This window comes from Ovis canadensis, chromosome 4, assembly GCF_042477335.2.
Source record: "Ovis canadensis isolate MfBH-ARS-UI-01 breed Bighorn chromosome 4, ARS-UI_OviCan_v2, whole genome shotgun sequence".
NCBI lineage: Eukaryota > Metazoa > Chordata > Mammalia > Artiodactyla > Bovidae > Ovis > Ovis canadensis.
This window is the reverse complement of record NC_091248.1, coordinates 24,127,398-24,142,070: the sequence shown is the minus strand read 5'-3', so window position 1 is coordinate 24,142,070 and position 14,673 is coordinate 24,127,398. Positions and strand designations below refer to the sequence as shown.

Genomic DNA, 14,673 nt, shown 5'->3' with positions numbered 1-14,673 from the left:
TGACTTCGCATTCCAGGATGTCTGGCTCTAGGTGAGTGATCACACCATCATGATTATCTGGGTTGTGAAGATCTTTTTTGCACAGTTCTTCTGTGAACTGAAGCAGGGCAAAGCCTAGTAGAGTTTTGCCAAGAGAATATGCTGGTCACAGCAAACATCCTCTTCCAACAAAACAAGAGAAGACTCTACACATGGACAGCACCAGATGGTCAACACGGAAATCAGATTGATGCACGTAGCAGTCCCTAAATAAGAACAGCCCCACTGACACTTACGAGACAGGGACCTGTGGGCACATAACACATCAATTCTATTAGACCTTCAGAGCTGGGAGCAGCGTGACTTTTAATCAGCCAAAGAAATCCACTACAAGGGAAGCCTCCCTTCTCCACTACAGAGAAATTCCCTTTTCCAAGCTGAAGAGTCTAAACTGCATGAATCAGAAGCTATAAACAAAAGGTGGCAAATGGATGCCACATCACCTTGTCCCTTAGCTGAGAGGGTAAGGAAGCCAGGAGTGGGGGAGGTAGGCTGCTGGGGGGGAAACTTAATTGTTTTGTTGGTCTTTTCTCCCTACCCCCACCCCCTGCTCCCTGCCAGTGCCTGAAGACCTGCAAAGCTCTCTTTCCTATGGCAGTGGTGATTCCTGCCAGTATCAGAGGAAACTACAGTCCAGGGGCTTCTTTCTTCTTCACATGCGCCTTTGTGGTCACCCTGTAGTCCTTGGCACCTTCTGTCCCTCACAGGAACTGCTGGCCCTTTGTCATGAAAACATTCCTTCTTTTCTGCAGGCCGGAGTTATCAACAATCAAGGTATATTCGGACAGCTTGTTTCAACCCGAATTCTACCATTCAGCCTGTAAACATTAACTCTGTTCAGTAAAAGCTAGGCCAGTGGGAACACTTATCCTCCCCCATCTTTAATCTATCTTGAGTGACAGCATTGACTACCATATTGATTCCAGGGACTCTAATATTCTAAAACCTGGCCCAATGGTTCACCTTCCAGAAAAGCGTCTGTCAGCATTCCAATCCTTGCTGCCAAAACAATCCGAGGTTTGATTTTATCCAATAAGTTAGCCTATCAGTTTTGTGAATGCTGACAGAAGACACAGGATCCTTGATCAGAGGCAAAGGCCTCTATCACTCAGGGTGTGCAGCACGCAGAGTGAGTGTCTCCATATTTATGTCAGTCTTCCAGGTCCCCAGTTCCCACAGGTTAACACTGCGGGCCTGGATGAATGCTGGATGATGCCGAACACACAGCGGTCTGTGTCACAGGTGAGGAAGAGAGTGCAAGGAATCCAACACTTTTACAGCAAACCTGCTTCTTGCCCCCAAGCTTACTTGCGATATAAATGCCGAGAAGTGGCTCAGGCAAATCCCTCATCAGGCCTTGTAGTCTTGGCACACTCAGCAAGATGTGTAGGCACTTCAGAGGCCCAGGAGAACTAGACTGTCTCATCCCATAACTACCATTTTCTGTATTCTGTTTACTCCTCATGAATCTTTCTCCCAGCTTGTCTGTAAACTGATGCTAAGCTGGCTAAGAGATGATATCTATATCCTGATCAGGAATATTTTCAAGTTACAGTTTTAAAGACTGAATAAGAGTAATTTCTTCATAAGTTTGGCCACCACTCAGTTGATCAAGAGAAGGAAATGGCAATCCACTCTAGTATTCTTGCCTGGAGAATTCCGTGGACAGAGGAGCCTGGTGGGCTCTCCTGTCCATGGGGTTGCACAGAGTTGGACATGACTGAAGTGACTTAGCTTGCATGCATGCATTGGAGAAGGAAATGGCAACCCACTCCAGTGTTCTTTCCTGGAGAATCCCAGGGACAGGGGAGCCTGGTGGGCTGCTGTCTATGGGGTTGCAGAGTCGGACACGACTGAAGTGACTTAGCAGCAGCAGCAGCAGTTTGTCAGCCACTTGTCAGTCCTAAGTGCAACAGAGAGCTAAATTTAGGAAACTTTTCTGGTCTTTCTTTAGGCATGACTAGACCCAGTTCCTAGAAGAATGATCACATAATAATCTAGAAAGAGCTGCTGCTGCTACTGCTAAGTCGCTTCAGTCATGTCCGACTCTGTGCGACCCCACAGATGGCAGCCCACCAGGCTCCCCCGTCTCTGGGATTCTCCAGGAAAGAACACTGGAGTGGGTTGCCACGTCCTTCTCCAATGCATGAAAATGGAAAGTGAAACGTGAAAGTGAAGTTGCTCAGTTGTATCCGACTCTTAGCGACCCCATGGGCTGCAGCCCACCAGGCTCCTCCGTCCATGGGATTTTCCAGGCAAGAGTACTGGAGTGGGGGTGCCATTGCCTTCTCACATCTTTCCAGAAAGAAATCTACTGGAGAGAAGGGGATAATGACTGACAAGGCAGCAACATACTGTTGCTAGGTGAAGACCTTGTAATTACAACCACAGCCCAGGGCTGAGATACAACTACTACTCAGCCCCAGAGCCAAGCACATGAACACTTTTCTCCTATGGAGTTTAATTTCAGCCTGAAAAAGGAAAAAACCCATATTGGTATTATCGTGTAATATTTAGGTTCTAAAATTTTATTCTTTAGTGATTTACTGTAACTTTTAAAATTATGACCAAATTTCAGTAAGTCTGAGACTGCAATTTCATAACAGGTAAACCACAGTGCGTGCTATGTCACTTCAGCTGAGTCCAACTCTTTGTGACTCTATGGGTTGACTGTAGCCCACCAGGCTCCTCTGTCCATAAGATTCTCCAGATACTGGAGTGGGTTGCCATTTCCTCCTCCAGGGGCTCTTCCCGACCCAGGGATCTAATCCGTGTCTCGTGCACTGGCATGGGGCTTCTTTACCACTGAGCCACCAGATTTTAATTTCATTAACAGGTAAGCAACATGATCCAAGGACTAAAAAGAGAACATAAATGAGATCAGTGGCTGTAATAAACAACATTTAAAGAGTAATTCAGCATACGGACACTGGAGTTAAGCTTGGGATCCACAAACTGACAGGCACAAATAAAACGATGACTCTCAGAGGTTAGCATGGGCACATCTTGTGATGCGTCAGCTGGGGGTCTGGGACTTGTGCCTGAGCACTGAAGTTCAGATGCTGGGGGCTGCTGTAATTACTTAGACAGGAAAGAATAATTAAATGATTGAGAAGCAGGTATTTCTATTCATATGGCATAAAATAATTTTCCTATCCTAAGCAATTTCACAAACTATCTTAAAATTCTTTTTCTATGTTTCTATTAGAGACTTCAAGGAAAAACCATAAGTTTTCTTCTGAAAGTTACAGTGATTAAAAATAATGAGTGCTGAAGTCACAATGTTTTAACACATTATCATGCAAAGTTTAGGCTTATCTCTGGGGTATAAAATGCTCAGTAAGTGGGCTAGTATAAAAAATATTAGGAATTAATCTATTACATGTAAGAACCAAATTAACCCCATCATATTAGAGGGAATTTAATGTGAAGAAGATTAGCTTCCTGACTTGGTTAAACAAAGTCTATAATGAGACAAAAGTGAAGTGGTTTAAGTAATAAATGTTTAATCAAAGAATTTTACATATTATTAACAGCATTCATTTGGCCAAACATCTACACGTTTGTAGAATCCTATTGTATATAAAGTGGGAATGTATCAAGTATAGACTATGAAAGTGCAAATAACAAGTCAAGGTTAGAGTAATTTTTTCTTACATTATAAAATTAACTTGTTTACAAAATAGGCTTTGCCAAACTTTATTTCTGAATTGTTAAGTCAGTGACTGTGTTTTTAAAATATGTACCAAGGAAATACAAATTGGATCCTGATCGCTTTCATGCTCAGGAGAGACCACAGAAGCACAGGGAACTGCGCAAGAGTGTGGAGCCAGAAGCCTCGGCTGCACCGCCAGCACACGGCGCGCTTCCTCCTGCACCGCGGCTCCGCAAGCCGCCTCAGTGGGACAGACTCCTTCTACTGAAAAATTACAACTTGATCTAAAAGCTGAGTGGTGTTGATATTTTTAATCTAAATTAAATTTGTAAAAAAATCCTTTAATGGACTATTTCAGTTTCATATACAGTAATACACTGTAGATAAAGGTAATATTTTCCCCCAACTAATTTTAAGAGGGATTGATATCAATCAATGTTTCTGATAGCTGGGGAAATAAAAACCAGTGTGGACTTCCGATGTCCATGGCACAGGAGCAATTCCCACACAGTTTATCCTAAGGGAACCGGGGAATATTAAATACTCTAATATAATGTCTGAGCCATATGATTCCAAGTACAAGGAAATTTCAAAAGCAGGGTTTGGGAACAAAAAGTAATCAAAAATTGTTAATTACAGCTCATGTGGATATTAATACTAACATAACCTTTCACCCAGCCCAGGACTTGCCTGTACAAACTTGGTACTGGAATTTTGGTATCTGTAGATTTCTGATAAGAATCTGGCAAAACATTAAATAGAGTGTTGCATATCTATTTTGCTTATGTTATGCTAGTTTTCATAATATGTAAGTAAAACAGCGATTCCAACAGTTTATTCTAGTTTTAATTACACACTGTACCATTGTATCTTAATTACAACTGAGACCAGCATTTTCTTCACAGTAAGACACTGATAACTAGGAAGGTGATTTTTTCCAACACTAAACAGTAATCACACAGCAAATGAGTATTGTGCAATAGAACAAACACGTCAGCATTTGCGATTTAGTCAAACAAACCGATTGAACATTTAGTTGTTATATTTACTGTAAAGGCAAGGCCATGGGTGGTTTTATGGAGGTCTTTGCAATTCATACAGCATAGTTACTTCAGAAGAGACATTGAAGTTGGAATTACTTACTTGACTGGCAACTACCCATTGAGGTGAGGCAAAGGCACGGTAACATGTTGCGCAGGATGCTTTACTCAGTTTTTTTTTTTTTTAATAATTGTGGGATTTACTATAACTCAAGAAAACTCCACTTTTTTTTTCTATTTTATAAAACACTTACCATTAAAAGTAATTGCACCCATTAGTAATTAGAATGCACTGTAAAATTGTGAAAACAAAGAACTATGATTGCACTTCCAATAAAGTGTCTCAAAATACAGCACCGCTGTTGCTAATCAACTGTATTTTAATATTAAAATAAACTGTTTTGAACAGCAGCATTAGATTTAGTTAACTTAAGCTACAGGCTACATTTATTTAAATGCAGTCTCCATGGCAACAAAAGCCCACTAAATTCTGGAACATCACTGCTACCAAGTGGCACCTTTTACTTCCAGGAAGGCTGAGACTGCTTGGAAGCCCTCTGGGACACCGCACACCTGAACGCCTTGTCAGCGCATGAGTCAGAGTTTGGCACAAGTGGACTGTAAATAGACATGAGAAGAGATCTCTGATTCATGTGAAATTAAAATTAATTACACTGTGGTAGACGCAGCGCTAAAGAGAAGCCTCGGCTACCTCAATTCACACCGCTCAGACAAAAAGGAAGAAGGAAAGCTACAGAAGAGCACAGAGAGACGGAGGGATAAAATGTTATTATCTTTTTATCTTCAGAAGTTGTCTGTCCAAAACAACTTCTGAAATGAAGAAAACTTTAAGTTTTGTTTTTTTTTTAAAGGAAAAACCACCCAAGGATTAGAGACTAAGCCTTTCATTTAATGTTCAATTTAAGTACTGCTGACCTAAACAGAGGACTGCATTTTCTTCGAATGTGGGATCCTGGCTATTTATTCCGTTTGTGTTGCTCTCTCCTGCTCTTCTGTTTGTCAGCATAAAGGGGAAAAGCGATCCAATTAAACACAGAAGAAATTCCCTGTCAGGTTAAAATCAGAAATGAAGCTATACCATTCAAGGGAACTCCTTCATCTTTAATCCTAATGTCAGTGGTTTATAATTAGTTGGAATTAAGTGGATCAAGTCTCTGTAAAGCATACTCCACTAGCATACCATCTGTACCTGCAATTCACTAGAGCCCCGAGACGTGCAGTTCATACTAAGTGTACTTGTTCAGGCCAGTCACTTGAGGTCTGAGGTGTCTGACTTGAAACATCAGAACCATCCCCCTTGTTGGCAGCCTCTTTACCACTGTCGCCAGCTTGAGATGCTGCTTCCCCAGCCAGAGTATTTCCCTCCAGAGGATTTTCTTCTCCTCTTTGGGTTCCTCTACCTTCACTGATCGCAGCATCTTCAAACACTGACACTTCTGGAGGCATCAGTTCCACATCCCTCATACCTTCTGACTCGTCTTTGACACAGGGGAGCTGAGAATCTGCACTGATTTCTGTAGCTGCTGGAGGAATCAGAGCAATACTTTGAGGGTTCATGTCATGAAACCAAGCCATGATATTGCCAAGAAGATTGTCATTGATGTTGGCTTCCTGGCTGGCTGAGTCAAGGTCACTGGATGAGGGGAGGAATTCACTTCTCGCCTCACTGGGAGGGTGGGAACTCAGGGTGTCAGTTGAAAATGGGTCTCTTTCCGCTCCTAGTCTCATGAGGCTGTCACCAAGTTCCAACAGCTCAGAGCTGCTCAACGCGGCTCGAGGGCTATCAGTGTTCCTGGGGACGGAGTCCAGTCTGGAAGGTAAAGAGGTGCCTATTGCCCCTAAGGATGCTTCATTACTGAGAAAGTCTGTACTTTCTTCATCGATGGCCAGCCCAGATTCTTGCAGAGATAACTGTATTGCAAGAAGTATATTGGGATCGTCTTCATCCAAGGAACTCAGAGCCTGAGGCAACAGAAATTAAAATTACTTCAGAATTTAAAAGGAAAAATGATTGAACCCAGTGAGGTCTGCACTGTTCTTTTACTAAACAGATAATTAATAGTACCTCCATTTATACAGAAGAACTTTTTGACCTACTACAATCTTATTTTAATTTTCTCCTTGCCCATGCTAAAGGGAAAATAAACTACTTAACTGTAAATCTGAAATAGAAAAATCTTTCCCTGTAGTACAGCTCTGAAGCAAAGATTGTGGAAGGGAAGGGAGAAAAAGGAGAGCAACAGAAGTAAAAACAGGAAGCCAGGCTCAAGGGAGAAAGAGCAAAAGGCAGGGGCAACGAGGCTACCCAGAAAGGCTACCTGAAGAGAGTCCTGGTTCTCGGAGCGACTGGCGGGTGTGTAGTCACGCAGGGAAGAGGTGTGCAGCGCACTCATAGATGCAGAGCTTACCACGGAGGCGCCTGGCCTGCGGCCACCGCCACCTTCTGGGAGATCTGTTTTGAAGCAAGCAGTGGCAGAGGGTTTATTCATATCAGGTCTCATACATCTTTTTAACTAAATCGATGACTTTTCTTTGAGCGCTGGTGAAAACCCAGGGTCACAAGTTCACTTCGTCTTTCAGAGATTTTTCATCCATATTGTCTCACCACAAGCAACAACATATATCTAACACAATTATTTCAAATCCATGATCGGTCTTTACAACTTTATTTAGATTATACACGGTTCTATTCATAAAGGCAAGTGCTACCAAGTGTTCATTTTTTTCCCCTTAGGCAACAAGAAAGGTGTTTTAGTTTTCAGAGTTCTTAAAACTAAAGAATTTGCAAGTTACAATAGCCCCCAAAGCTAATCTTTAGGCCTGTCGATCCTGATATATTAAAGATGAGCTGCTGACACTGCTGTAGTTTGAAGATTTTCAATTAACAATTTAAAGGATGATAATTTATCTTCACTACTAGGAATTTAAAAAATGTTGATAGGAGAACTAAGGTTAGGAAAAAAATATTTCATGAACACACTAAGGGTAACCAACAGCTACAATCTATCAAGTGCTCGCTAGGTGCTATTCGTATTTAAGGGTTTTACACACACTACCCCATTTAATGCTCACAACAAGCTCACAAAGTGACACTACTGTTCTTGCTTCTTTAGAATGAGGGGACCAAAGCTTGCAGAGGTTGAGGGACGAAAGCTTCACACTGACATGCGGCAGAGCTGGAGTCATGAGCTCAGGCCTGTCTGACTCCCCAGTCCATGTTCTTAATCACCCTGGTTTTCTGCATCCTGTGACATTAGAAGCACCTGCACGCTGACCATATACCTAAATTGCAAACCCTTTCACAACATTTAGATTAGCCACTTCTACGAAGACATACAAGAGAAATAAGAGATTACAGCAAACCCAATTCAAGGACTCACCTAAAGTGCTTTCACTTGGCTCGTCGGGGTCAGGAGGGTTACTCAGCAGACTGTGCACATCTCCTCGCCGGCGCTGTTGTCTGTGCCTTCTCCGATACTGAAATTCAGCATATTCCTGCATAAACCACAGGTTATAAAATACGGGAGAGCATGCACATTTTAAAATCCAAATAAAACCAACCATACACTTTTTTTCCAGGAAAAAAATGTGTGATTTTATACACATATTATAAAATCACTTGGCTTTAGAAAAAGAAAACTTCAGGTTTTGCCATGCCAAGGAAAACAGAAAAGGTAAAATGGAAAAGAAAAATTTTACATAGCCATTGTAACTGTGTGAATAAATTGGGAATACTTGCAAGCTTCAATGCTAGATCATAACTGAGCTTCATTTCATATGCCTGGACCTTGTTATCTAAAGTTATAACTAATACCAAAATAATTTCACTCATATGAGTTAGGCTCTCTCTGGAGATCTGGTTTTTAAAAAAGGACTGTGATATATGCAACAGAAAAAAATAAAAAATAAAAGCACACACAGTTAAGTACTTGTTAGACTGAGGGATCTGGTATTCTTTGGGACTACAAACCATATTTACTGCAAAAAAAGAATATGCTGCTGCTGCTGCTAAGTCGCTTCAGTCGCGTCTCTGTGCAACCCCAAAGACGGCAGACCACCAGGCTCCCCTGTCCCTGGGATTCTCCAGGCCAAGAATGCCAGAGTGGGTTGCCATTTCCTTCTCCAATGCATGAAAGTGAAAGTGAAGTCCCTCAGTCATGTCTGACTCCTAACAACCCCATGGACTGCAGCCCACCAGGCTCCTCTGTCCATGGGATTTTCCAGGCAAGAGTACTGGAGTGGGGGGCCATTAAAAAGAATATGAGGTTACATTTAAAATAAGGTACTACTTGGCTTCCTTCCTGTGTTAGTTCATATGTAGGGTGATCTGCAGCCCAGGCAAGGCAAAGTGTTTTCAGTTTAGCATATGGGAAGACACAGATGTGGGCAAATGTCCGCAAGCCTACTTCACATTTGTGGTAACAGTTTTAAGTGGGTTTGCTATCACCGGAGGCAGAACCTGGGACTATTTGCTACCACCTGGGTACACATGTCCTCTTCCAGATTTTAGTGACAGACAGACCAGTGTACATGATACCAGCACGTGTGTGTTAGTTGCTGAGTCGTGCCCGACTCTGTGTATTCTCCTGGACTACAGTCCACCAGGCTCCTCTATCCATGGGATTTTCTAGGCAAGGCCATTGGAAAAATAGCCATTGTCATTTTCTTCTCCAGGGGATCTTCCTGACCCAGGGATCGAACCGGGGTCTCCCGCACTGCAGGCAGACTCTTTGCCACTGAGCCACCACAGAAGCCCTGATACCAGCATAAAAAGGCTAATTTTGAGAATCATTGTAGAATCTTTGAGTGATATACACTAAAATATGATTTTGGTTTATGATTCGTGATTATCTAGTTACTCTAGAATAATCAATATGATTATATTATGAAAGTAACAGAAATAAATGAGAGTAAGTTTTATAATCCCAGTAAAACTTCCACATCGTGTCACTCAGGTGAAATTCTCCTTTTTCTATGTAAGTAGCTGGACTCTAATTAAAGAATGGAAGGCATCCTATCAGGTTAGAAATAAATGAAGGTAAGACACTACAAGTGTCCAGAGAGATTAACCATGTTCTTTAAAATTTACTGCTGAGCTGAGGCATCGTTTCCTCTTTTCCTGGAGGCCGATCTTCTAAAACTGGATGACTGTGTCATCATGGTTCACAGGACCACCAAGTACTACCACATTTCTCAGACAAAGATGGCAACAGAATATTATGCCAGTTTGAGATTTATCTTTGTGATCCACGCAGTTAAAGGCTTTGGCATAGTCAATAAAGCAGAAATAGATGTTTTTCTGGAATTCTCTTGCTTTTTCGATGATCCAGCGGATGTTGGCAATTTGATCTCTGGTTCCTCTTCCTTTGACTATGCCAAAGCCTTTGACTGTGTGGATCACAAGAAACTGTGGAAAATTCTGAAAGAGATGGGAATACCAGACCACCTGACCTGCCTCCTGAGAAACCTGTATGCAGGTCAGAAAGCAATAGTTAGAACTGGACATGAACAACAGACTGGTTCCAAATAGGAAAAGGAGTCCGTCAAGGCTGTATATTGTCACCCTGCTAATTTAACTTCTATGCAGAGTACATCATGAGAAATGCTGGGCTGGAGGAAGCACAGCTGGAATCAAGATTGTGAGGAGAAATATCAATAACCTCAGACATGCAGATGACATGACCTTTATGGCAGAAAGTGAAGAAGAACTAAAAAGCCTCTTGATGAAAGTGAAAGAGGAGGGTGAAAAAGTTGGCTTAAAGCTCAACATTCAGAAAACGAAGATCATGGCATCCGGTCCCATCACTTCATGGGAAACAGATGTGAAAACAGTGGCTGACTTTATTTTTTTGGGCTCCAAAATCACTACAGATGGTGACTGCAGCCATGAAATTAAAAGACACTTACTCTTTGGAAGGAAACTTATGACCAACCTAGACAGGATATTGAAAAGCAGAGACATTACTTTGCCAACAAAGGTCCGTCTAGTCAAGGCTATGGTTTTTCCAGTTGTCATGTATGGATGTTAGAGTTGGACTAAAAAGAAAGCTGAGTGCAGAAGAATTGATGCTTTTGAACTGTGGTGTTGGAGAAGACTCTTGAGAGTCCCTTGGACTGCAAGGAGATTCAACCAGTCCATCCTAAAGGAGATCAGTCCGGGGTGTTCATTGGAAGGACTGATGTTGAAGCTGAAACTCCAATACTTTGGTTACCTGATGCAAAGAGCTGATTTATTTGAAAAGATCCTAATTGAGGGCAGGAGAAGAAGGGGATGACAGAGGATGAGATGGTTGGATGGCATCACCAACTCAATGGACATGACTTTGGGTGAACTCCAGGAGTTGGTGATGGACAGGGAGGCCTGGCATGCTGTGGTTCATGGAGTCGCAAAGAGTCGTACACTACTGAGTGACTGAACGGAACTTATCTTTAGGAAGAATTTGTTTACTTTGTACAGTTGGTGATGGTACCAACTTACTCAGAATTAAATAAACTATTTCACAGAATATACATATTTCCATTGAAGACAACTAAATAGTTGAAAAACAACTGTAAAAGAAACTTGTTATAATTATTCTGATAAAAAAATCAAATGGCATTCTCTCACCATGCAATAGACTTTTAAAAAATTATTTTCATAAAAGTAAACTTATCTGAAAACTTCCATGGATTCCTAAGATCTCCAAGTAAGCATATGAAAGGCTTTAGTCAGAATACTCCAAATGGTTTGAGAGTGTTATAGCTACAGAGAAGATTTAGAAGTTCTAGGATTTATAGGGGGAAACGGTGCCAGGAGTGTTTTATTATTGTAAATAATAACAGCCACCGTTTATTAAACACCAGCTCTGTCAGTGACTTAAACAGATGCTTTAATCCTTCCAGAACTTCCATGGGGTAGATATCAGGATCCACATTTGAAAGATGAGAAATGAAGGAAGGTACAGCCTAAGTCGACCTTAAATTACAGGGTTAGACCTTGAGCTCTGGTGTCCCTGAGACATCTCTATCACACTCTCCTCTGGCGCCACTGCCTTTGTTGTCGTTGTTTTAGTTGCTCATTTGTGTCCGATTCTGTGCGATCCTATGGACTACTGCCCGCCAGGCTCCTCTGTCCATGGAATTCTCCAGGCCAGAATACTGGAGTGAGTTGTCATTTCCTTTTCCAGGGAATCTTCCCAACCCAGGGATCGAACCCATGTCTCATGGAGCACCTGCACTGGCAGGCAGATTTTTTAACACTGAGCCACCAGGGAAGTCCCACAGCCCTTAAAGTGGCACAAAACAAACACTAATGCTTGTCAATGACTCATTCAATTTAGCTTAAAAAGAATAAGATGTAATTAACCTTCACAAAAAATATAAATCCAGCCTAAAAGTCTATTGAAGTTTGGCAACATTACTTTTTCATAATCTATATAAAGGCAAAGAGCTAGTTTTCAAAGATATAATTTTGGTAGATACTTGATAATCACACACATGAAGAATTTTAAAATTTCATACTACATGGTAATTCTTTAGATTTGCAATGTTTACATAAAACCTTGGTGCTCAATGTGCCAAATACCTTAAAGAATAAAAAAGTTAAATTATTCTTAAGAATAAAATACTATTTATAATTTTATATTTTTTCAATCCCTGGAGAACAAGAGCTCAATAATTTTATTTAGAAATATTCACACATAAGATAAAAAGCTTCTCTATGTTTACTACAACGAAATCGTGTCAATCATATTAGCAGGCTCTCAATATTCAAGGACAAATATTTTGAAATTCTTTAAGTTACTGCCACAGTCAGAAGTCTCAAGATGATGCATACCTGACTGTGAATATATTTTTGCTCTACTGTGTTTCTACCTTGATATGAAATCTTTGTACTCTGTTTTTGATAACTGAAGCTTATTTATTCCTCCTTTTAGGTGGAAATTTTCCAAACTATCCCCAAAGCTGAAATTATATTATAACACAGAAATATTAAAGTATAGTTTCAAGTAAAGAAAAGGTTCATAATTTGTTCTACAATAGAAAATTCATTAATATATCAAAAATTTTTTTTAAATTTAAGTGAATTTAAAATTTTCATATCAGAGCTCTAAGCACAAATTTTTCCTCAAGTCAATGCTGTTTTGGATATATCTACCAGTATCAAAAGGCCACAAGGTGATTGCAAGTATTCTCAGCAGCTGAAAGGAGAAAGTATCTGATTTAAATAAACCACAGTCATTTACGAATAATAATCAATTCCATTGTCTTTCAGTTGCAGATATTATATGGGCTATAACTGATACAGGTTTCATAGTTTACAAGAATTAAGTTAAAAGGTTATATCAAAGCGTCGAATGGTATACTGCTGTATGAAGTACAAAGTAGAGAGAACTGCTAAAACCATTTAAAATCAGACTCAACAGTGACAGTGGCAATTTAAATCTCAGAAAATAGCAATGTGTTTAAGATTTTCACTTTATCTTGTTTTTATTGCTATTTGTAGTATTATGGACCTTCTTATTTTAAAATGGGATATAAAGAACAACAATGAAAACAAAAAGATTGTGAAAATCTTAAAGAGAAGCAAAAAGGAAATGATCAAAGCACTCTTTCTGCATAAAACATTAATGTTAAGCTCTCACCTAAATGACTATAAATAAATTATAACAGGTTGTTTCAATAACTTAAAAAATAGATTTTGTATTTATGTTTTTTATAAATTCAGACTGAAACAAGTAATATTATAATTAGAAATGCATTTCTAATAAATAAAATTTCTATTTCTGTTAAAGATATTTTCCAAAAATGTACCCTGAAAGCTGGCCTTCCATAATTAAAATTCAGTAATTAAAAACTATAAGAGGGGGTATGCATTTAATAATGTGATGATAAGTCAATACCATAAGAAGGTAAATGTAGGCTCTGCTGAGGCACTGTTACAATAAAGGAAAGAAAAAACATTGCTTACAGCCTCAAAGGGACGTTTAGAGAGCAGAAAAAGTGAAAGGGAAAGTGAAGTTGCTCAGTTGTGTCTGACTCTTTGTAACCCCCATGGACTTTAGCCTACCAGGTTCCTCCATCCATGGGGTTTTCCAGGCAAGAGTAAACAAATGAAGGTGTAAATATAAGCAGGACTGCACTAAGGAAAATCATAACTAACCCAACCCAACCCAAACCAACCCCGCCCCACAAAACAATTACCTCAGGTGATGCAAATCCTAAATATTCCCAATCCCATGTTCCACCAGCAAAGCTACAAAGAAATTAGACACACCATTTGATTTATTATCAGTACAACAAAGTACAAATAATCAGACCCTTGTCCTTTGAACATTACTTCTAACTCCTTTGTTTGGAACTTGCTTAACCAAAGACCAACTACTGAATATAATTAAAATAATTCTTTCAAATTCTATGTTGTTTTATGTTTATGTAAAATGGTGGAAAATTAAAAATCACCATGCTATACCAGAGTTCATTTTATGATTGCTTCTATTTTTAAGTGTTTATATAAAAATAAGGGTCCAAGGAATTTCTAATCCTTATAATTAGTACAAACAAGAAAATATGCTTCAAGTTATAATGCCAGTATAAGTATATGAAATAAAACAACCAAACTCAACTGTTCTTTAATGGATGAGTATGTGGATCACTTACAAAACTTTACTAACATCAGATTTCTAATTACCTTACAACTTTTTACCAGAAAATACAAGTATGATGGTAACAAGTTGGCAAGGCTTCCAAATTCTACATCATAAGATGTCTATGACTATCAAAATGACACATTAGAATACTTGTTGAATTATGAGTTCACTGAAGTGCGAAATTTACCTACCTTAATTTAGTCTGAGAAACTACACAATGACCAACAAAAAATAACAAGAAAAACAGAAATAGCACTGGAGAAAAAAAAAAATCACCAAAAAGAAGTTA

The 14,673-nt window shown here is 39.8% G+C and overlaps 1 protein-coding gene across 3 annotated transcripts in view; it reads right to left on the bottom strand.

Moving 5' to 3' along the window:
- Positions 1-3,520: 3,520 nt before the first annotated feature.
- The window catches only part of ANKIB1 (ankyrin repeat and IBR domain containing 1), a 161,676-nt gene continuing 150,523 nt past the window's right edge, over positions 3,521-14,673 (bottom strand). For 2 of the 3 annotated variants that reach the window (XM_069587360.1, XM_069587362.1), the window contains 4 exons: positions 13,939-13,990; positions 8,136-8,250; positions 7,074-7,207; positions 3,521-6,717 (listed from right to left, as the gene is read on the bottom strand). In XM_069587360.1, the coding sequence (XP_069443461.1) occupies positions 5,977-6,717; positions 7,074-7,207; positions 8,136-8,250; positions 13,939-13,990 (1,042 nt within the window). In that variant the 3' untranslated portion in view covers positions 3,521-5,976. The remainder of the gene's footprint in view (positions 6,718-7,073; positions 7,208-8,135; positions 8,251-13,938; positions 13,991-14,673) is intronic. The other variant, XM_069587361.1, reaches the window with a different exon arrangement.